The sequence below is a fragment of the Leptopilina heterotoma genome, unplaced genomic scaffold, assembly GCF_015476425.1.
Source record: "Leptopilina heterotoma isolate Lh14 unplaced genomic scaffold, ASM1547642v1 Lhet_453, whole genome shotgun sequence".
NCBI classification, from domain to species: Eukaryota; Metazoa; Arthropoda; class Insecta; order Hymenoptera; family Figitidae; genus Leptopilina; species Leptopilina heterotoma.
Window position 1 is genome coordinate 55,321 of NW_025111088.1, and position 25,505 is coordinate 80,825.

At 25.4% G+C, this 25,505-nt stretch overlaps 1 protein-coding gene across 1 annotated transcript in view; it reads right to left on the reverse strand.

The window, feature by feature from the left end:
- Positions 1–6,753: 6,753 nt before the first annotated feature.
- The window catches only part of LOC122507236, a 97,333-nt gene continuing 78,581 nt past the window's right edge, over positions 6,754–25,505 (reverse strand). The window contains exons 13-14 of the mRNA XM_043619851.1: positions 8,928–8,981; positions 6,754–8,286 (exon numbers count right to left, since the gene is read on the reverse strand). Coding sequence (XP_043475786.1) covers positions 7,922–8,286; positions 8,928–8,981 — 419 coding nt within the window. The 3' untranslated portion in view covers positions 6,754–7,921. The remainder of the gene's footprint in view (positions 8,287–8,927; positions 8,982–25,505) is intronic.

Here is a 25,505-nt window from a genome sequence, read left to right on the forward strand (position 1 = left end):
AAAAATCGAATTTTTTTAAAGGAATAAAAATCAGTCAATTGATTTTGACATATTCCCACCCTAAAATACTTGAAAAACATACTTGAACATAAAAAACTCGTAATTTCCAGAAAAATCACTCTCTATATATATTTTTTGTGCGCTTTTTTGATAAAAAATCAATTTTCCGACTCCATTATCTCCGACATCCTTGCATATGCGATTTCGCTACCAGAGACTTTTTTTCTCGGCTTTGCATCAGCTACAACTTTGCTGTTGACAACTTTTTGCCCAACCCAAAACTTTTCAAGCTATTTTTTAAAAACTGTCAAAAAACTAAATTTTTTTACATTCTCATCACATGAGAAGGTATTAGTTTTGGTCGAATTTTGACTTTTGCTAATTTTATGAAATCTTTACGTTTTGAGGTGCCCTGAGTCCGAAAAACATGGTCCGGCGAGTGCGTCTGTCTGTGTGTCTGTCTGTCTGTCTGTCCGTCTGTCTGTCTGTCCGTCTGTAGACGGTCATATGTTGTTCCCACGATAACTCTTGAAAAACTTATCGAATCGTTTTTAAATTTGACACACTTAAAGTTGGTGTAAAAATGAAGGCTAAGTTCGTTAACCAGACATTTTCGTTAAAAACTACAAAAACTACGGTAGTTTCAAAATTTTAAAAAATCAATTTTTTCAAATTTCAGAATTTTTAACTTTATTTTATTTTAGATTAGAAAAATACAAACAACTTTTCTCTATAACATTTTTTCATAAAAACTTAATTTTTGAAGTTATAGTCTCTTAAATGGTCAAAAAAACTAAAAAAATTCTAAAATAACACTAAAAATCGAATTTTTTTAAAGGAATAAAAATCAGTCAATTGATTTTGACATATTCCCACCCTAAAATACTTGAAAAACATACTTGAACATAAAAAACTCGTAATTTCCAGAAAAATCACTCTCTATATATATTTTTTGTGCGCTTTTTTGATAAAAAATCAATTTTCCGACTCCATTATCTCCGACATCCTTGCATATGCGATTTCGCTACCAGAGACTTTTTTTCTCGGCTTTGCATCAGCTACAACTTTGCTGTTGACAACTTTTTGCCCAACCCAAAACTTTTCAAGCTATTTTTTAAAAACTGTCAAAAAACTAAATTTTTTTACATTCTCATCACATGAGAAGGTATTAGTTTTGGTCGAATTTTGACTTTTGCTAATTTTATGAAATCTTTACGTTTTGAGGTGCCCTGAGTCCGAAAAACATGGTCCGGCGAGTGCGTCTGTCTGTGTGTCTGTCCCCAATGGGAAGTAAACGATTGGTTCAATAATGGGCCATGCTTGGCGAACTCCGTTCCATTATTGGAACATTAATGGCAACCATCATTGGACCACCAATGGTTTAAACTTGGGATGATCACGCTACTGCCAATGATCGGTAGCCAAGCATCGGGCCAATATTAGTTGCCAAGGAATTGCCAAGAAAACAAAATCGATTTATAAAAGCTTGATTTTTTATTGGCAGCCAACAAAAAACCAAGGTTTTGAAAATTGATTTTTTTTAATTATTAATTAAAATTTATTTTCAAAAAATATATTTTTCAAAAATTTATTTTTTAAAATATATATTTTTTTAAATTAATAGAACATATTAATTTAATTTGTCACCTCTGGTAAAACAAAGATGAAAGACTGATAAATTCCCTCACTTTATATCTTACAGTGGAGGGATAACTGTGAATGTCTTTGCGAGAGAGGAGCAGGTACTTATATAGAGCCAGTGAAACAGGTCACAAGCGAGAAGAAATCACTAGCATGCACTCTGGCGGCGCTTGTCGGAAGTGGCGCAACGTTGGTTGCCAAGCGCTGTGTCGATAACGTCAGGATATGCATGCGCGCCAGAAAACAGTTCCGACAAGCGCCGCCAGAGTGCATGCTAGTGATTTTTTCTCGCTTGTGACCTGTTTCACTGGCTCTATATAAGTACCTGCTCCTCTCTCGCAAAGACATTCACAGTTATCCCTCCACTGTAAGATATAAAGTGAGGGAATTTATCAGTCTTTCATCTTTGTTTTACCAGAGGTGACAAATTAAATTAATATGTTCTATTAATTTAAAAAAATATATATTTTTAAAAAATAAATTTTTGAAAAATATATTTTTTAAAAATAAATTTTAATTAATAATTAAAAAAAACCAATTTTTAAAACCTTGGTTTTTTGTTGGCTGCCAATAAAAAATCAAGCTTTTGAAAATCGATTTTGTTTCCTTGGCAATTCCTTGGCAACTAATATTGGCCCGATGCTTGGCTACCGATCATTGGCAGTAGCGTGATCATCCCAAGTTTAAACCATTGGTGGTCCAATGATGGTTGCCAATTGTTTTGCCAAGAAAAAACCATTGGGCACCAAGCATGGCCCATTATTGAACCAATCGTTAACATTGGCAACTTCCCGTTGGGTCTGTCTGTCTGTCTGTCTGTCCGTCTGTAGACGGTCATATGTTGTTCCCACGATAACTCTTGAAAAACTTATCAAATCGTTTTTAAATTTAACACACTTAAAGTTGGTGTAAAAATGAAGGCTAAGTTCGTTAACCAGACATTTTCGTTAAAAACTACAAAAACTACGGTAGTTTCAAAATTTTAAAAAATCAATTTTTTCAAATTTTAGAATTTTTAACTTTATTTTATTTTAGATTAGAAAAATACAAACAACTTTTCTCTATAACATTTTTTCATAAAAACTTAATTTTCGAAGTTATAGTCTCTTAAATGGTCAAAAAAACTAAAAAAATTCTAAAATAACACTAAAAATCGAATTTTTTTAAAGGAATAAAAATCAGTCAATTGATTTTGACATATTCCCACCCTAAAATACTTGAAAAACATACTTGAACATAAAAAACTCGTAATTTCCAGAAAAATCACTCTCTATATATATTTTTTGAGGCGCATGAACAGACCCTAAAACTCATTTGTTAGAAATCATACTTAATAGAAAATTATGTGAAAGAATATTCTTTTGGATGAATCGTTACTTTATTAAATATTTATTTTACAGAATGTACATTTTATCAATTTTTAATAAGACGTAATTCTAGAATAAAGAAATTTTTATTTGACACAGTGTATTTTTGGTGTCATTAACATTTGTGTTGATCATTAACTGGTTGAATATCATTATAAAAGATTATTTGCTAAAAAAGAATTCTATATGTGTAAAAATATTTCTAAAAAAATAATGTTTTACACGAAAATAAATTTATATTAAATAAAAATTTAAAGAATGAGTATTGCCTATAAAATATATATAACAAAAGGTTTATTTAGGTAAATTCTAATTTTATAGAGGTTATGTTCAAAAAAATTTTCAACTTTTTGAAATGTTATATTAATGAAATTTTATTTAACAGAATATTTATATAAAAGATTGTTTAAATGTGTTATTATAATTTATGTAAAAATTCTTTTTAAAAGAAAACTTGTTCAATCAAAATAATATATAATAGAATTTTAATTTTCATGCACAGTTATTTAATAGAATGTATATTTAGGTAAACATTAATAACTAAAAATTAATATTTTATTGAAATTTTAATTGCAAGATTTGTATCGTTTTTAAATGAATATTTAAATTTATTTTTATTTAATATATTTTCTATATGTGTAAATTTTATTTACATGGACATTAATTTTGCATTAATATTTATTTCATAAAATTTAAATGTGATACAATTTTAATTTGCATTAACAGGAAATTGGCAGAATGTTGAATACAGTTAACTTTAATTTCACATAATTTAAATATGATACAATTAATTTTTTTAATAAAAGGTCAACTTTGTGATTTTTTATTAAAAATAAATTTTAATTTAATGACGTTTTGTATATATGAATGTAAAGTATGTAAAAATATTATTTTTCAGAATGTTTCATTAATTAAAATTTAATGTAACAGCATTTTCATTTTCTGGATTATTTTTTAAATAAAATAGGTATTTGAGTAAATTGTTATTTGAGAAAATTTAGCTTTGACAAAATTTTGATATTGCAGAACTGTCATTTTAATGATTATCTGTAAAATAAAATTTTTATTAAATAAAATTTCTATATTTTTGGTAGTCATTTATGTAGAAAAATTTTTTTAACGAATATTTTTTAATCAAAATTAAGTATGAGAGAATTTTCAATTGATTAAAGATTTATTTAATTTAATGTAAATTTAAGTAATCTTTAATTTTTTAAAAGTTATACTTGACTTAATTTTTATTTAAAACAACCGTCATCTTGATGAATTTATTTTACACAGAACTCTATTTTAAAAGAATTTAAATTTAAGTGAATTTGATGTTTTCAGAAATTAATATTACACTAATGTTTACTTATTTGAAATTATATGTAACATATTCTATGTTTCATTGAATGTCTAATTAACAGATAATTTGTTGAAATTAATTTTAATTGTAATGAATTTTTATACTTTTGAATTGTTATTTTCCAGAAACGCCATGTTGTCAAATTTCCATCACATCGTATTTCTATTTGTGAGAATTTCTAAATGTGGACATTTTATTTAAATAGAAATTCTTTTTGAATTAATTTTTTTAAATTAAAATTCGATGTGACAGTATTATGATTTTTGGAAATATTTATTTAACAGAATGTTTATTTAAGTAAATATTATTGTGGAATAATTAATAGAAGATTTAATTTTTATTTATGGAAAATGTAATCTTGAAGTATTTTAGCTACACAATATTGCAAATTAAAAGAATTTTTATGCATATAAATGGAAATTGAAATAAAAATTAATTCCATAGAATATTTATTTAGATGAATTTTAATGCGAAAGCAATTTAAATCCCGTAATTTTAATTTTTTCAGAATTTTTATTTAAAATAATTTAAATTTTATAGAATTTATAGTTTATAAAATTTTAATTTACTAGAACTATTATCTTAATTAAAATTTTTTAAAGAGTATATTTATTTGAACTATTTTTTATGTATGTGAATTTTAATTTAAAAAAATATATCTTGTTAGAATATTTCATTAATCGAAATTGAATGAGATAAAATTTTCATATTCTAAAATATTTTTTAAAACAAAATAATATTTAAATAAACTATAATTTGAAAGAATTTAGTTTTGTTCAAATTCTTATTTTTCATACCTGCAATTTATATAAAAAATTTTTTTAAGAAATATCTATTTAGTAGAAATAGGATATCGTACAATTTTCACTGCATGGAATTCTTATTTGACAGAATGTCTATCTAAATTCTCTTTAATTTTGCAGAATTTAGTTTTAATTTAATTCCAGTTTACAAGATAAATCATCTTTTTGAATTTCTAATATATAAAACTTCCATTTATAGAAATGGACATTTGTCAGAAACTTTATTTTGCAGAACATTTACCTTTAAGAAGAAAATGTGTTGGAAACTTTGTGTTAAAAGCTTCCCAACAGTGATATACCGACTGCTGTCGGTAGTGTAGATATAGGAGGCGCTATTGGTTCATTCTTTCAAAAAAGAATATTTAGTGGGAAATTTCAAAAGTGTTAAAAATCTGTTTAAATTGAGGTAAGTGAATAAAGACTTTAATTATAATTAATACTTTTTATAAATTATAAAAATCAATTAATTAATTTTTTAAATAATTCTTATTATTATAAGGTACTTTTTTTCTTTTATTCTTTCTATTTAATATAGAAGATATTAAATATAAACATGCAAGACATTTAAAAAAAAAAAATTCATATAATTTTTTCCATTAAGTGGTATTTGGGAAATATTGACCCCAAAAAGTGTTTTCCCGCGTTTTGTCTCATTCCTAAATAATTAGAAATATCTAGTTCCAATCTATCAGGATAATTAGAGGGATTCTTGCTGACAAAGAATATTCTCGATAATTTGCAAGTAATCTTTGAAATAAGTATTGAAAAAAAAGTTTAAAGTTTTGGCGAAAATGAGAGACAATGGTTTTCGGCGAGCACACAGATAAGTGGATCTATGAACAAATTCGGTTATTTGCTCTCAGAGTGCTCTTGCTTTGTGTTAAATCCTATATGCTCAGTACTGAGTGCTATAGCACCCAGTGGGCAAGGAGGTGGCGCTAATTCTCGATATTGGCAGCGACTTGAACTACAGAAATGTCTCAACTTCAAATTACTCCAATTTTAATCTTTAATAAAATAATTTCCTCGCAAAATTGTTGTAAAAGAGCGAAGAGCATCAGGCCTCAGAAAGCCTTCTTCTATCACCCCTCTAAATATGAACCCAAAATATTTTATCCTTTTAAATGAGACACCGCGATACCCATCCTTGCAAAACCCCGTTTTTCCCTATGTATAAACAATTTTTTTCAATAATTATTTATCAAAATTTTACAAAATTCCGAAAGCAAAGAAGAAAACCAAAGCGTTTTTCTATATATTCTCTATATTATTTCTAAAAATCCACGCTTTGATACTTAAAAATTTTCTAAAAATTTCTAATTAAAAACTTTTGTATTTAATCTATTTAAGAATATTTTAAACTCAATTCTTTTAAAATTCAATTACTTATTAAATAATTAACTAAAATTATTCATTAAATTATTTATAAATAATAATATATATGATGTTACAAAATTGAAAGTTTTGTTTTATAATTCGTGGTAATTTTGTAGTTTGTGAGGTCAACAAAAAAAGAATTTAAAATTGAGAATTTTCTTATAAATTATAAAAATTTACTTTTTTCAATGTTTTTAAAAGAAATCCCTGTATTTTTCTTAAATTTCACGACTTTCATGACCTGTTGCAACACTGAATAATGAATTTTGTACAACTTTTTTTTTTAAACGATGACAGACTTTTTTATTACATTACATTATGCCATAGATATAAACTTTTTGTTTTCGCGTGTTTTTAAAACATACATTTTTAAATGAGTAAGTTTATGGGGCATTTCATTTCAAAACGAACCACCTTATAAACAATTGCCATTGTAAAGCAATTTTTAAAAAATTATTTCTCCCATTCATTAAAGCGATACTTTATTTATACTACTAGTGATTTTAAAATAAAAATTTCTTAATTTTATGATGTTAAATTTTTTTTTTTTAAATAATAGAATTTATGAAAAAAATTAAGTTTGAAAGATAACTTTTTGAATATCTCAAAACATGTCGCGTTCGATTTTCTTTAAATTTATGTCAAAATGTGGTTTAAAAATTCTAGTTTTATTCTATGTAAACATTACAATGGTCAATTTGCGGAAATTTGAGAAATTAATTAAATTTTACAAGAATTTCGAAGGTTTTAATGCATGCACCGAGAGGAATTTGTTTTTTTTCAAATTTTTACGCAGTTTAACCTCTGACAGTTTCGTAAAATTTAATTGATTCTTGATTTCAACCGAACTGCTCATTGTAATGTTTACATAGAATAAAACTAGATTTTTTAAGATACATTTTGACTTAAATTTGAAGAAAATCGGACACGACATGTTTTTAAGGTATTTAAAAGGTTAACAATCAAATTTAATTTTTTTCATAAATTCTATTATTTTTAAAAAAAAAAATTTTACCATCATAAAATTGAGAAATTTTTATTTTAAAATCACTAGTAGTAAATAAAGTTCGGCTTAAATAAATGGTTGGAATAATTTTTTAAAAATTGCTTTACAATGGCAATTGTTTATAAGGTGGTTCGTTTTGAAATGGAATGTCCCTCATACATTTTAGGTAATTTTAAAGATAATTTTAAACATGATTGTAACATTTTGCATCGTACAATACCTTAAACATTAATAATTTCTGATTAAACATTTCTTTTCTCTTATAGAATCTTAATAATAAAGAAAAATTTTAAAGTTTAGTTAAATTTCAAATATCGGAATGAAGGATAATTAAAATTTTACTGTGCTTTAAATGGGATATTTAATGTGTTTTGTTAGTTTAAATTTTGAAGACTTTTTGAAGTGAATTGTAACTTTCCGAGCAGACTAGGCAGTTGTTATTATCGTTTAGAATTTCTAACAAGTGACAATTGTTGCATAACGCCATGTGACCACAGGGTACAAAACAAACGGTTGGTGGGTTTTGACGACACACACAGCATTCGAGCGATTCAATGATGATCTGCGTTGACTGGTATTCTCTTCTGCACACGGGACAGTTGTTCCGCCCATTATTTTCATCCTCTTCAGCAATGTTTAAGGCATTGTAAGCTGCACAGCATTCTTGACAAGCAGCCAAATGCCCGCAAGGTATAAAACAGTGGTTGGGCAGTGTTACGCGGCAGATGCAGCAAATGAATTGATCTAAATTTTTTTAGAAGGAAGATTTTGTTAAATTACATATTTTTTATTATATTTTTTAATAATATATTATAAAATCACATGTTTTAGAACTAGAACACCATAAACTATATATGAAATTTCTTATGTGAAAAGAGGAGATTTTTAAGTAAGTTTAGAATAAAAATTTGTTTCTTTAAAGCATTCATCTCATTTTTATACTTACAAAAAATCGATTTTGATAAAAATTATTTTTCGAATTTTGGATAAATGTTTCTTTATGCAAACCTTTTGTTTGTTAAAAATTTTAGAACATTTATCGTACTGAAAATTATTTTTTTGGATTCAAATTTTTAATTTTTATTGAAATCACATAAGTATAGTTCATAAGTTTTAATCCGAATATCAATTTTGCCAAAAGTTTTATTAAAATTTTTAAAAATAATTAAATTCCAGAAAGAATTTAATTATTTATAAAGACAATTAAAATTTTTAACAGAATTTTTCTTTAATTTTCATCTCTCTTCTCATCTTTTTGTAATTTTTGAAACAAATTACTGACTTTATATGATTTGCGTACTTAGTTCGAGTCTCGATATTTATATTTAAATAATTATATAAATATTAATTATATTTTTTAGAATATTTGTAAATGAAAATCTTACCGTTTCCATTCTCGAGCGGGTCGACTTGTTCAGGATTTGGTATTTCAGCATCACCTGTGTAAATGCAAAAAAAGTTTAGATTTCAACATTATATTTATTTTAAAAAATAAGGTTTGACAATTAGTTGAAATAAGAAATAGAGATAATGAAAGATAATAAAAGAGACAGCATACTCTAAAGAAAAATAAAAATTTTCTGTGCATTTTCTTAAAGAATGGAAAGAAATATCTTTATTTATAGATAATTTTATAGTTCACCGACATGCAAAACTCCAATTTGTTTATTTTAAGCTGTAGAGATGAGATGATAAATTAAAAAACAAGAATGAAATTTTTGACGTATCACGAACAATCAATTTCAATTTCTCACCCTTTGCTTTTTTTTCTCGATGGCACAAATGTCATTCCCATCAGCTATATACGTATATATGTGAAAAGAATAATTTAATTAATGTTAAAGCCTCACATACTTGAGTCAGTATACTTACATCTGTTAAAGTTGATTAAAAATGTTAATTAGTTTTACGGAATTTTTAATTAAAAGGTATTAAAAATTCAGATTTTCAAAGATTTTAAATTAAAACCTTTTCTGAATTAAATTATTTCTAAAAATTAACGTAATAAAGCTTTTAATATTCCATTATAGTCTAAAATTTCGACTGAAATTCATTTTTAAATACATTTATACTCAATAGACAATTTTACGAGAATTAAATTATTCAAATACAAAAGTAAATTATTTTTTTGAATATTTTAATGTTTCTTAAAATTTGATTTTCATAAAAAAATAAATTTTAGTTTATTAGCAAATTAATAAATAAAATTATTAATAATAATATTTTAAATATAATTACATTATTACAGTAATTTTGATCGAAATTGCATTCAAAGTAATTAAAATTTTGCAAAGAAATGTTTTAATTATTATAAAAGTATTTGAATTGCTAAAAAGAGATTTATTAAATTTTGTTTTAAATAATTAAATTCTTTAAATTTTTTTTATTAAAATAATAAGTGTTGAAAATCATTAAACTGAGGAACATTTTCGAAAAACAAGTGAATTTCAGTAGAGAATTTAATCTTCTATATTAATAATCGTTGTGATCCAATAATCAATCATTAATTTAATATTTTGAATTCTTGCGAAGAATTTTATTATTTATGAAAATAATGAAATTCTCGCGAATAATTCAATTTTTTTTTAAAACTATAGTTAGATTATTTTTAAGAATTTCTTTCAATTTTTTTAAATGATTCAGTTTCTTTAGTGTTTTGAGACAGTATCATTTATACACATTAAATTGAATAACAAGTGCTTGTCTTACAGGCGTAAGAAAATGTTTTTCTTTCTCTACAATAAAATATCTTGGTGTCTTTGAAACAAATATTATAAATATTTAATGGTCTATATTACAGACAGAAAAAATATTTCCTATGGGTCTATATTACAGACAAAAAAATTTTTTGTTGTGGGTCGATTTTACAGACAAAAAATTTTTTGTTGTGGGTCGATATTACAGACAAACAAAATTTTTCTTCTTGGGTCTATATTACAGACTTAGAAAATTTTTAATATGGGCATATTTTACAGACAAAAAAATAATTCTTATTTATTGATTTACATTACGAACAAACAAGTATGTAAGGCTGAAGACAGTTGTATAAACAAATAAAATAAAATATTAATTGTTATTTTTAATGAAAAATTCTAAAAAGAATGCATTTTAATATGTTTTATTTAACTTTGAAAACCTCTAGTTTAGATGAGAGCACAAAAAGTTGAATTAGTGAGTTGAGAGTGCTTTCAGAAAGATAAATATAATTATGTATTTTGTGAACAAATATTTAATGTTTAGTTATTTATAAATAAAGCAATAACATTATTTTTTATAAATTTAAAGAAAATGTTATGTTTTTAACGTTTTTATTATTTAATTTTAAACGCAGAATTAAACACATGATTTTTCGCGCTTGCGTTTATTTCTACGCCATGTCACACAACCTAAAATATAGTTGTGTTTGTTTATAATGTTTGTAGTGAATAAAATGAAAATAGTTTTTAGCTAATATATACAGTGTTACTAGATGTACCGCATTTTTGAAACTTTATCCGCAATCCGCATTAACCTCATGCGGATGACGAAAAAACCGCATTTTCTTCTTTGATACCAATTTAGAACGATACAAGTTTAAAGGTACGGTCATATTTTTGCTTTGTGAGCACTATGCATGCAAGACAGACGTGTGACCATGGCATTAAGCAGCAGTTTCTATTTGAAACTGACATATTTCATTTATTTAGTTTTACAGAATCTTGATTTATAAATCGGTCATTTTCATATTATTCGAGTCTTTCAATCAGTATTTTAGTTTTAAAAGATTTTATATTGTAACGTTGTCGTATACCATAGTTATAAATCGTTTAACTGTGTTAATGTGAAATTTTGAACCAAATAAGAAATTTTTCAAATATCTAGGCTAAATTTTAAATGTTAATAATGCCTTATATATTAATATAATAATTAATAAAATGTAATAAATAATTTATTGTTATATATTTCTATTTATAAACAACTACATATTTATGCATTAAAACAAATAAGAAATTTTTATAAAATGAATAAAAAATGTCATCAAAAACATATTTTCTTTATGAATTAGAATTAAAAAACTCAAATACGCGTATTTTCGTTTTTGGAACATTAATTTATAGAGAGAACAAATTTTTAATGACTTTTTTTATAAATCCTCATTTTGAAAAAGAAAATCCGCATTTCTGCACTTGTGCGTCCGCATTCACAGTGGTGGAATAAATATAAAATAAATATTTTGTTTTCATATTATGAATAAAGTTTTATATAATAATAAAATAACTAAATATATTATTTTGTTCTTTTGAAATAAATTAAAAGTTAAAATCTAGGTTATTCAATAATAATTTCAATTATAGTGATAATACTTAGCATTTGGAACTTTCTTAATAATTAACGCGTATTAATAGACACAGCGTAGTAATTTACGTGTAGTACTTTAAGCAAATTCGTAGTAATTTACACTTCTGCACTTTTTTTTAAATATTCCTTTTTTAATACAAATTAAATTATTTTTATGACCCAAAGACTTTTTTTAGTTCTAAGAAAGATTAACTACTCAGTACAAAAACAATTTAGAAAAAAAATTAAGATTGAAAGCTTCAAATGATTCTTTAAACGTGGCTGATTTTGAAACACGTAGTAATACGCACAATCACCCTATATCGATTAACGAGTTATCGAAGCGCGAAACTATAACATTTCGTTAATAAACTAATCCCAACAAAAACATCTTTGATGCAAAAATTTCCGCCAAGTAAAAATTTTGGAAATGTCGAAATAATTAGTGAAATTAAAATTTACCAAGTAAAATTTGTAACAAATGTATTCAATTGTATTCAATTGTAACAAATGTAGAATTTAATTTAATTATTAACATAATCAGCTAATGAAATCCAATTGTTCGTCTTAATAAAAAATTTCTATTTGAATCAATTTTAAGATCTTGGCGTCAATGCTTTCATTAATTATAAGTTAGAAACATTATTGACGCCAAGATCTTAAAATTGTTTCAAATAGAAATTTTTTATTAAGACGAACAATTGGATTTCTTTAGCTGATTATGTTAATAATTAAATTAAATTCTACATTTGTTACAATTGAATAAAATTGAATACATTCGTTACAAATTTTACTTGGTAAATTTTTATTTCACTAATTATTTCGACATTTCCAAAATTTTTACTTGGCGGAAATTTTTGCATCAAAGATGTTTTTGTTGGGATTGAAATACTTTTTGCATCATAATTAAATTCTAGGGTCTTTTATAAAACTGTTTAGTAGTTCAGGCTCTACATTTATCTAGATGTCAAATCCAATTTTTTAGAGAAAAATATAAATATTTCAATATTTGGATTTTTCTAAAAAAATAAAATTTTTTGATATTTAGACAAACGCAAAGATTAAACTTCTAAACGGATATGTAAATTATTCTAGATTATTGTTAATTGTGTTAAAATTTCGATATATATCGCAAGAAATTTAAATACACTTCGTATTTATTAAAATATTTTGATTTTTCTATAAAAAATTGAATTTTTCGACATTTAGACAAACGTAGAGATTAAATTACTTAACAGATTTGTAAAATATTCTAGAATATTATTGAGTGGAGTATAATCTTGATATATATTGCAGGAAATTTGAATACATTAAAAAGTTTAGTCTCTACGTTTGTCTAAATATCAAAAAATTTTATTTTTTTTAGAAAAATCAAAATTTTTAAAAAAATACGAAGTGTATTAAAATTTCCTGAAATATATATCGAGATTTTACCCCAATCAATGATATTATAGAATATTTTGCACTTCCGTTTAGAAGTTTGCTCTCTGCGTTTGTCTAAATGTCAAAATATTCCATTTTTTTGAGAAAAATCCAAATTTTTCAAAAAATACGAAGTATATTAAAATTTCATGAAATGTATATCGAGATTTTAACCTAATTAAGAATATTCTAAAATATTTTAGAAATCCATTTAGGAGTTTACGCTCCACGTTTGTCTAAATCTCAAAAAATCGCTATTTTTTCGGTTTTCCTAGCTTAAATTCTATAAAAGTATTAAAAATATTCAAATAAACTTGACAGAATTCTTTCTTTTTTGATTCTTTATCCAACAAAAAAAGAATGAAGCAAATCGGTTAAGATTTACTCAAGTTATTCAATTTTATCGAAAAATAGCCGATATTTCGAGAATATATATTCGCGGTTTTTGTTTTTTACTTGGCGGCGATTCTCTACCGCGAATCTTGATCGCGGTTTTTGTTTTTTACTTGGCGGCGATTCTCTACCGCGAATCTTGATTATTTTTAGAATTTTCTTACGATTTTTGACAAATATTGACGAGATTAAACAAGAAAGTTTAACTATTGTAAAATATAATACTTTACGGTTTAATAGTTTCCAAATTTTGAATATGTCTTTGAAATTAAGCATATGAATCTGTAAGTGAAATTGTTCCATTACATCTTAATTTAGAAGAACGACATGAAGGATAAACCCCTCGAAAAAAGTGTTTCCCTCGTGTTGTCACACTGCTAAATCAGTTTTTATGTCTCGTTTGGATTTATTGAGATAATAATTAAAGGAAAGTGTGTTGTTGAAGAATATTCTCGAAATTTGCAAAGTTATTTTTTAAATAAATATTGAAAAACGTAAATATAAAGTTTTTATTTTTGTCAAAAGTGAGAGACAATATGGCGGCAAGCACACAGACACGTGGATCTATGTGTAATTGGTCAAGGAGATGGCGCCAATTATCAGGAGTGGCCACGACTTGAACATAAGGAAACTACTCCACCTCTAATTACTCCACTTTCAATCTTTAATAAAATAATTTCCTCGCAAACATATTATTTCTTTTGTAAGAATAAAATTTAAGTTATATAAAAAATAAAATGGCTGACAATTCTTAAAAGAACTTCTCATAGTAGTATTGCATGTTCTAAACATAAAAAAATTGAAATATCTTTTTAAAAAATTGCATTTTTTCTGAAATTTGTATGAACTTTAACTAATTATTAATTTTCAATAGTTTTGTTAACATTTAACAACTGTCTAATTATTTTTTTCATTTGTTTATGTCTATATTTTAGTGTAAATAAAAAAATTGATCATTATTGATAAAAAATCAATTTAAAAAATAAAAAAATAGTAAAATATGTAAGTGGGTCACTAAGAGATCTAGCATATAAGGCAAAGAGTTAAACCTTTGTGCCACGTTCTTGTCGTAAAAAGTTAATTTTTTAAAAGATATATTACATAACGTTTTAAGGGTCGCTGGTTACGAATCTGAAGTCAGGTTTTCAAAATTTTCAAAATTCAAAATGGCGGATCCAATATGGCGGACAAAATGTTAAAAATCTATCAGATTCGATTAAAACTTATTATTCGGGGGTTTAAATATACAAAAGATCTCCTAAATCCATCTGTTACTGTAGAATTTACGAAAAATGTATAAATAAGGAATTTTCAATTAAAAAATTTTCAACATAACCAATCTTATTCGTAATTTTAATGTTTTTCAGTAAAAATATACTAAATTCTTTTAATTCTTTGTTTATGATAAACTTTAATTTTAATCAAAATTTCTTAAATCTTTAAACATTGTTATACATAAATATATTACTACATTTTTTTACCTTAAAATTAACTTTAGTAGTTCACGGAGAAAACTGGATAATCAAAAGTAGATATTGAAAAATATATTAACACTTAACATCAAAAATATTAAACTTTAATATCTAGATATTCAAATTACATACTAGATATTAACGCTTAACATCCAGGTATTTACTTCTAATATCTAGATAGCTGTCTCATTATTAAAGAATAAAAATATTGAAATTTAACATCTAGATATTTACCTTAAATATCTATTTTTCTCCGTATTATAGGAGAAATATAAAATTTGAACTTATCAAAATAACAATATGAATTTATAATCTTTATCAAAATGATTTATACAAACATTTGATATCCGTCGCAAGGAGAAATGGACTATTTTAATAGAATAACAAGAAATTAAAATATTAAACTAGTAATTCTCAAATATATCTATCAAATAGAACATTTTATGAATGTAAACAATTAATTTTATTATTTATTAATTCACAAATTATATTACATTCTAGTTTTTAAATTATGGATAATACAAAATTTATAGGTTACAATGTCAATGATAGAAATGCAATTAAACTTTCAGAGAAAATGTCTCTCGTTTTCACAACCACACTGTATATGCTTCTATGTACACTCGTGCTCAGAAATGCCTTCCCGTCCGAACTCGGGGCGAACACTGAAAACAGACTATATACTGTCATTTTTGTTGATGAGTTATCCAAATTTACTTGATCCAATTTTTATAAATTCTTTTTTTACCTATCTCCTTACTCTCAATTTTTTTTAAATTTCTTTTAAAAAACAAGAATTTCTTCTTAAAATATTACACTTACCATTTTCATTCTCACAGTTGCAAGTATATGTCCAGAAATACTTATCCGATAAATTTTACGCTTTCTAATGCAGAAATTATCTTCGTAAATGTTATAATTATAAATATTTTTTCTTCAAAATAACTCATTTTAAATCAACGTTCTTCTTTGTTTCGACGTGAAGGAAGCTTAGCAGTCGTTTGATTTATAAAATTTTTTAAAATAGTCTAAATAAATTTTTGAATTACAATTGAAGTCAATAAATTCACATTTTTAACAAAAATTAAATTCTTTATTCAAAATTTGATTACTGTGTAATAAAATCTTATTCATTTTATTCACATGCTTTTTAAAGAAGGAGGTGTTGAGAGAAATCTTACATAAAATACAGTGAAGCCATAAAAATCTTAAAAGTATTAAATTGGTGAAGGGTGACAAAATCTTGAAAATGTAGGAGTTACTTATTATTTTAAATACGCATTTTTAATCCAAGTATTTCTACCATGCAATTCCTTTCCAAAATGTAATACATAATTAATACATAATTTTTAATTCATATATTCATTCATTTATTTATTGAAACTAAACGAGTTCATTAATTTCTACTGTATAGTTTTGAGCATTTACTGATTTCAAAAACTGTTCAAATATTGTACAGCATTGTTTTTGTGAATGTTTATATCATTCAAAAATAATATTAAAATTATATCTATTCAAATAAAATAAATAAAACGTTATTACCGACAGATATTTAATGAATAGATTTGGTAACACAATTGTTGTAAATGTAAGACAGAAAACATTTCTTATTAATGAAGATCATCTGTTGTTACCAACAAGTGGTAAAATAAAATTTTGAGAACTACTGATAAAATGAAAAATGTTATTCTTGGTGTAGACAATCTTAAGGAAATCATTTTTAGTCATAAAATATTAATGAAGAAAGGTCCAGTAGCCCATTATCAGACAAAATAATCAATCCAAAATCCTGTATCAAAATAAAGGTTTTTTCAATTAAAAGGTCATATCAAGACAAAAAAATCAGTCAGAGAAGCAGGCGTAATGCGCCTACATCATAGGGTTTCGTGGCCTAAAATGACAAAAAAGATAAATAATAATTAATTAAAAATTTTTTTTGTACTTAAGATTGTAATTTTTTTTCATTACCATGGTAACGGTTGCCATGTCAACGGTTGTTATGGCAACCATTAACATATAGCAACGGTTGTTATGGCAACTATTAACATAGCAACTGTTGTTGACTTAAGATATAAAACTTAAGACTTAGGAACTTCTTATACCGAAGTCTCGCTATAAGACTTAAAACTTAAGATGTAAGAACTACGGACGGGCACCGAAGTCTCGCTATAAAGGTTTTGGCCTTTGGCCACGAAATACTAAAAAATGATTTCTGGTCTTCCAGATTACAAAATACTTGTAATGTTTTAACATTACTCTGGAAAAAATGATATTGTCAATTCTAATATACGAGCGTGATTAAGACGTTTGTCTCCAATAAACATGCTGTATTGCTGCTCTTAAAATTCAGTATTGATGTTCTTTACATACATATTACTGTCTCTCACATAAATATGGCTGTCCCATTTTCACTAATATAATAAGTGAAAATTGGATATATTTATAGCAGTAACAAATATATATTTTTTCAATGACAAATATTTTATTCTGTACCGGGAGAGAAAAATCAAGCGTTTTTAGTATGGACGGTTAACCTTATTTAGTAAAAGAATTTACATGCGCAATAGGCGTAAAATTTCTGCTGTATTTGTATCAATTTCTACGTTATCAGCATAAAAGTTCTACCTTTAAACGCATGGGACGTCAGTATACTACGATTGCAAGAGATCCATGCTATTTTAGTATATGTTTCATGCAACTGAGGTATAAAAACACGCCTTTTAAGCAGGGCGTTCATACAAAATTACCATAGGAAGTCTCCATACTAAAAACGCTTGATTTTTCTCTCCGTGTATAATAATAAAATTCAAAAAGAATTTCCTTTCCATAAAGGTCATTTTATGTTGCCAACAGATACTAAATAAATAATTTTTTAAGGCAACTTTTATGTACATAAATTAAAAATGATCATCTATTGTTGACAACAGGTATTAAATGAATATTTTTAAAACAATTTTTCTGTAAATACTACACAACAAATAATTCTTCTCGGTGCAGGTAATCTGTAGTTGCCAACAGATATTACATAATAATTTTAGCATTCTTCCTGTGGATAGAATGCAACAAATATTTTTTCTTGATGCTGATCATCTGATGAATAATTATTGGACAATTTTTTTGTAGATAAAAAAAGAATATTTTTTCTTGATATAGGTCATCTGTTGTAGCCAACAGGTATTAAATGCATAATGTTTGGAACAATTTTTTTATAGATGATAAAAAATATTTTTTGACGTCGAACTTCTGTTGTACCCAACAGGTATTAAATCTATAATTTTTGGGCAATTTAATTACAGATAAAAAATATTTTTCTTTCTTGATGTAGGTCATGTGTTGTTGCCAACAGGTATTAAAAACTTACACTGGAATCTAGATCGGTGAGACTAATCGGGGATGGCTTCTCACCGATCTAGCGGATTAGTTGAGACTGAGAAGCAACACAAACAGGGCCGTACGAAGTATTTTTTGTTTGCACCTTTCTTTGAAAAAATAATCCATGTTAGAAAATTAATATAAATAACAAAATATTATAAAATATTATACAAAAATAAAATGTATTTATATTAAAAAGAAAAAAAAGTAAATAATGATGAAGTTATCAAATGAAATAAATAGCATCGGGCACTGAGAACCTTTTTCTTCTACAATTAGGCACGACATTGATCGACATTTGAAAGTCCCCGCTAGCCCTCCACCTTTCCTCGCCTACAAACTATGTAAACAGAGTCTCAACGATCCCGAGCTCACCGATCTAGATTCCAGTGTAATGATTAGGATAATTTTTTTTATTTTTTTTAATAAAAAAAAAATTTTTTGACGATGACCTTCTGTTGTACCCAACAGATATTAAATGAATAATTTTTGGGAATTTTAATTAAAGATAAAAAATAATATTTTTTTTTTGGTGTTAGTCATCTGTTTTTGCCAACAAGTATTGAAAACTCAATGTTTGAGACAATTTTTTGAAATAAAGAAAAATTTTCTCTTAACGAGGACCTCTGTTGTACCCAACAGGTATTAAATGAATAATTTTTGTGCATTTTAATTATAGTTAAAAAATAATATTTTTTCTTAGCGTTGGTCATCTGTTGTTTCCAACAGGTATAAAAGAATAATGTTTAAGCCAATTTTTTTAGAAAAAAAATTCTTCTTGACGATGACTCTTTTTGTACCTAACAGGTATTAAATGAATAATGATTTGGACAATGTTTTCTTAAATAAAAATATATTTTTTTTGTCGATGATCTTCTGTTGTACCGGACAGGTATTAAATAAGTAGCTTTTGAGTAGTTTCATTGTAGACAAACAAAATAATATTTTTTTTCAAAGTAGGTCATCTGTTGTTTCAAATAGGTATTAAATGTATAATTTTTTAGCATTTTCTTTGTAAGTAAAAAAAAGGATTTTTTTCTCGATGTAAATGATCTGCTTTATCCAACAGGTATTAAAAGATAATCTTTGGGACAATTTCTTTATAAATAAAAAAAATTTCTTGACGATGACTTTGTGTGGTACATAACATGAATTAAATGAATAATTTTTGGGCATTTTAATTAAAGATAAAAAATATTTTTTCTTCATATAGGTCATCTGTTGTTGCCAACAGGTATTAAAAACAATGAGTGGGACAATTTTTTTTAAATAAAAAAAATTATTTTCTTGACGATAAAATAATATTTTTTCTTGATATAGATCTTCTGTTGTAGCCAACAGGTATTAAAAGCTCAATGTTTAACACAATTTTTTGAAATAAAAAAATTATTTTTCTTAACGAGGACCTCTGTTGTACCCAACAGGTATTAAATGAATAATTTTTGTGCAATTTAATTAAAGTTAAAAAATTATATTTTTTTTTGGTTTTGGTCATCCGTTCTTTCCAACAGGTATTAAAAGACCAATGGCTGAGCCAATTTTTTTAAATAAAACAAATTCTTCTTGACGATAACTTTCTTTTGTACCTAACAGGTACTAAATAAATAATTTTTGTGCATTTTAATTATAGATAAAAAATAATATTTTTTCTAGGTGTAGGTCATCTGTTGTAGCCAACAGGTATTAAAAACAATGAGTGGGACAAGTTTTTTTTTAAATAAAAAAAATTATTTTCTTGACGATAAAATAATATTTTATCTAGACATAGATCTTCTGTTGTAGCCAACAGGTATTAAAACTTTAAAAGCTCAATGTTTAAGACAATTTTTTTGAAATTTAAACCATTTTTTTTGACGATGACCTGTTGATGATTTGTTGTATCGAATAGGTATTAAGTTAGGAGTTTTTGGGTATTTTCTATGTAGACAAAGAAAAAATATTTTTTCTCGATGTAGGTCATCTGTTGTTGCCAACAGGTATTAAAAGCTCAATGTTTGAGACTATATTTTAAATAAAAAAATTCTTCTTGACGATGACTGTCTGTTGTACCTAATTTTTAAGAATTTTCTTTGTAGCTAAAAAAAGAATATTGTTTCTCGATGTAGGTCATCTGTTGTTTCCAACAGGTATTAAATGTACAATTTTTAAGCATTGTCTTTCTAAATAAAAAAAGAATATTTTTTTTATGTAGGTCTTGTGTTGTTGCAAACAGGCATTAAAAGCTCAATATTTAACACAATTTTTTGAAATAAAAAAATTTTTTTTCTTAACGAGGACCTCTGTTGTATCCAACAGGTATGAAATGAATAGTTTTTGTGCATTTTAATTAAAGTTAAAAAATAAAATTTTTTTTGGTGTTGGTCATCTGTTGTTTCCAACACGTATTTAAAAAGTATTTTATGGAACACTTTCTTTTTTAATAAAAACAATTCTTCTTGACGATAACTTTTTTTTGTACCTAATAGGTGTTAAATAAATAATTTTTGTGCTTTTTAATTATAAATAAAAAATAATATTTTTTTAGGTGTGGATCAATCTGTTGTTGCCAACAGGTATTAAAAACAATGAGTGGGACAAGTTTTTTTTAAATAAAAAAAAATTATTTTCTTGACGATAAAATAATATTTTTTCTGGACATAGATCTTCTGTTGTAGCCAACAGGTATTAAAACTTTAAAAGCTCAATGTTTTAGACAATTTTTTTGAAATTGAAACAGTTTTTTTTACGACGACCTGTTGATTGTTTATCGTATTGAATAGGTATTAAATTAGGAGTTATTGGGTATTTTCTATGTAGACAAAGAAAAAATATTTTTTCTCGATGTAGGTCATCTGTTGTTGCCAACAGGTATTAAAAGCTCAATGTTTGAGACTATATTTTAAATAAAAAAATTCTTCTTGGCGATGACTTTCTGTTGTACCTAATTTTTAAGAATTTTCTTTGTAGCCAAAAAAAGAATATTGTTTCTCGATGTAGGTCATCTGTTGTTTCCAACAGGTATTAAATGTACAATTTTTAAGCATTGTCTTTCTAAATAAAAAAAGGATATTTTTTTATGTATGTCTTCTATTGTTGCTAACAGGCATTAAAAGCTCAATATTTAACACAATATTTTGAAATAAAAAAATTATTTTTCTTAACGGGGACCTCTGTTGTACCCAACAGGTATTAAATGAATAATTTTTGTGCATTTTAATTATAGTTAAAAAATAAAATTTTTTTTTGGTGTTGGTCATCTGTTCTTTCCAACAGGTATTATGAAATATTTTATGGAACACTTTCTTTTTTAATAAAAAAAATTCTTCTTGACGAAACCTTTCTTTTGTAACTTACAGGTATTAAAAAAATAATTTTTGGGCATTTTAATTATCGATAAAAAATAATATTTTTTTAGGTGTAGGTCATCTGTTGTTGCCAACAGGTATTAAAAACAATGAGTGGGACAACTTTTTTTTTAAATAAAAAAAAATTATTTTCTTGACGATAAAATTATATTTTTTCTTTATATAGATCTTCTGTTGTAGCCAACAGGTATGAAAAGCTCAATGTTTGAGACAATTTTTTTGAAATTTAAACAATTTTTTTTGACGATGACCCGTTGATGATTTGTTGTATCGAATAGGTATTAAATTGGGAGTTTTTAGGTATTTTCTATGTAGTCAAAAAAAAAATTTTTTTTCTCGATGTAGGTCATCTGTTGTTGCCAACAGGTATTAAAAGCTCAATGTTTGAGACTATATTTTAAATAAAAAAATTCTTCTTGGCGATGACTTTCTGTTGTACCTAATTTTTAAGAATTTTCTTTGTAGCCAAAAAAAAGAATATTGTTTCTCGATGTAGGTCATCTGTTGTTTCCAACAGGTATTAAATGTACAATTTTTAAGCATTGTCTTTCTAAATAAAAAAAGAATATTTTTTTATGTATGTCTTCTATTGTTGCTAACAGGCATTAAAAGCTCAATATTTAACACAATTTTTTGAAATAAAAAAATTATTTTTCTTAACGGGGACCTCTGTTGTACCCAACAGGTATTAAATGAATAATTTTTGTGCATTTTAATTATAGTTAAAAAATAAAATTTTTTTTTGGTGTTGGTCATCTGTTCTTTCCAACAGGTATTATGAAATATTTTATGGAACACTTTTTTTTTTAATAAAAAAAATTCTTCTTGACGAAACCTTACTTTTGTAACTTACAGGTATTAAATAAATAATTTTTGGGCATTTTAATTATCGATAAAAAATATTTTTTTAGGTGTAGGTCATCTGTTGTTGCCAACAGGTATTAAAAACAATGAGTGGGACAACTTTTTTTTTAAATAAAAAAAAATTATTTTCTTGACGATAAAATTATATTTTTTCTTTATATAGATCTTCTGTTGTAGCCAACAGGTATGAAAAGCTCAATGTTTGAGACAATTTTTTTGAAATTTAAACATTTTTTTTTGACGATGACCCGTTGATGATTTGTTGTATCGAATAGGTATTAAATTGGGAGTTTTTAGGTATTTTCTATGTAGTCAAAAAAAAAAATTTTTTCTCGATGTAGGCCATCTGTTGTTGCCAACAGGTATTAAAAGCTCAATGTTTGAGACTATATTTTAAATAAAAAAATTCTTCTTGGCGATGACTTTCTGTTGTACCTAATTTTTAAGAATTTTCTTTGTAGCCAAAAAAAAGAATATTGTTTCTCGATGTAGGTCATCTGTTGTTTCCAACAGGTATTAAATGTACAATTTTTAAGCATTGTCTTTCTAAATAAAAAAAAGAATATTTTTTTTATGTAGGTCTTCTGTTGTTGCAAACAGGCATTAAAAGCTCAATATTTAACACAATTTTTTGAAATAAAAAATCTTTTTCTTAACGAGGACCTCTGTTGTATCCAACAGGTATGAATTGAATAATTTTTGTGCAATTTAAAGTTAAAAAATTATATTTTTTTTTGGTTTTGGTCATCCGTTCTTTTCAACAGGTATTAAAAGACCAATGGCTAAGCCAATTTTTTTTAAATAAAAACAATTCTTCTTGACGATAGCTTTCTTTTGTACCTAACAGGTGTTAAATAAATAATTTTTGTGCATTTTAATTATAGATAAAAAATAATATTTTTTTAGGTGTAGATCATCTATTGTTGTCAACAGGTATTAAAAACAATGAGTGGGACAAGTTTTTTTTAAATAAAAAAAAATTATTTTCTTGACGATAAAATAATATTTTTTCTGGACATAGATCTTCTGTTGTAGCCAACAGGTATTAAAACTTTAAAAGCTCAATGTTTGAGACAATTTTTTTGAAATTGAAACAGTTTTTTTTACGACGACCTGTTGATGGTTTATCGTATCGAATAGGTATTAAATTAGGAGTTTTTGGGTATTTTCTATGTAGACAAAGAAAAAATATTTTTTCTCGATGTAGGTCATCCGTTGTTGCCAACAGGTATTAAAAGCTCAATGTTTGAGACTATATTTTAAATAAAAAAATTCTTCTTGGCGATGACTTTCTGTTGTACCTAATTTTTAAGAATTTTCTTTGTAGCCAAAAAAAAGAATATTGTTTCTCGATGTAGGTCATCTGTTGTTGCCAACAGGTATTAAATGTACAATTTTTAAGCATTGTCTTTCTAAATAAAAAAAGAATGTTTTTTTATGTATGTCTTCTATTGTTGCTAACAGGCATTAAAAGCTCAATATTTAACACAATTTTTTGAAATAAAAAAATTATTTTTCTTAACGGGTACCTCTGTTGTACCCAACAGGTATTAAATGAATAATTTTTGTGCATTTTAATTATAGTTAAAAAATAAAATTTTTTTTTGGTGTTGGTCATCTGTTCTTTCCAACAGGTATTATGAAATATTTTATGGAACACTTTCTTTTTTAATAAAAAAAATTCTTCTTGACGAAACCTTTCTTTTGTAACTTACAGGTATTAAATAAATAATTTTTGGGCATTTTAATTATCGATAAAAAATAATATTTTTTTAGGTGTAGGTCATCTGTTGTTGCCAACAGGTATTAAAAACAATGAGTGGGACAACTTTTTTTTTAAATAAAAAAAAATTATTTTCTTGACGATAAAATTATATTTTTTCTTTATATAGATCTTCTGTTGTAGCCAACAGGTATGAAAAGCTCAATGTTTGAGACAATTTTTTTGAAATTTAAACAATTTTTTTTGACGATGACCCGTTGATGATTTGTTGTATCGAATAGGTATTAAATTGGGAGTTTTTAGGTATTTTCTATGTAGTCAAAAAAAAAAAATTTTTTCTCGATGTAGGTCATCTGTTGTTGCCAACAGGTATTAAAAGCTCAATGTTTGAGACTATATTTTAAATAAAAAAATTCTTCTTGGCGATGAATTTCTGTTGTACCTAATTTTTAAGAATTTTCTTTGTAGCCAAAAAAAAGAATATTGTTTCTCGATGTAGGTCATCTGTTGTTTCCAACAGGTATTAAATGTACAATTTTTAAGCATTGTCTTTCTAAATAAAAAAAAGAATATTTTTTTTATGTAGGTCTTCTGTTGTTGCAAACAGGCATTAAAAGCTCAATATTTAACACAATTTTTTTAAATAAAAAAATCTTTTTCTTAACGAGGACCTCTGTTGTATCCAACAGGTATGAAATGAATAGTTTTTGTGCATTTTAATTAAAGTTAAAAAATAAAATTTTTTTTGATGTTGGTCATCTGTTGTTTCTAACAGGTATTTAAAAAGTATTTTATGGAACACTTTCTTTTTTAATAAAAACAATTCTTCTTGACGATAACTTTCTTTTGTACCTAATAGGTGTTAAATAAATAATTTTTGTGCTTTTTAATTATAGATAAAAAATAATATTTTTTTAGGTGTAGATCAATCTGTTGTTGCCAACAGGTATTAAAAACAATGAGTGGGACAAGTTTTTTTTAAATAAAAAAAAATTATTTTCTTGACGATAAAATAATATTTTTTCTGGACATAGATCTTCTGTTGTAGCCAACAGG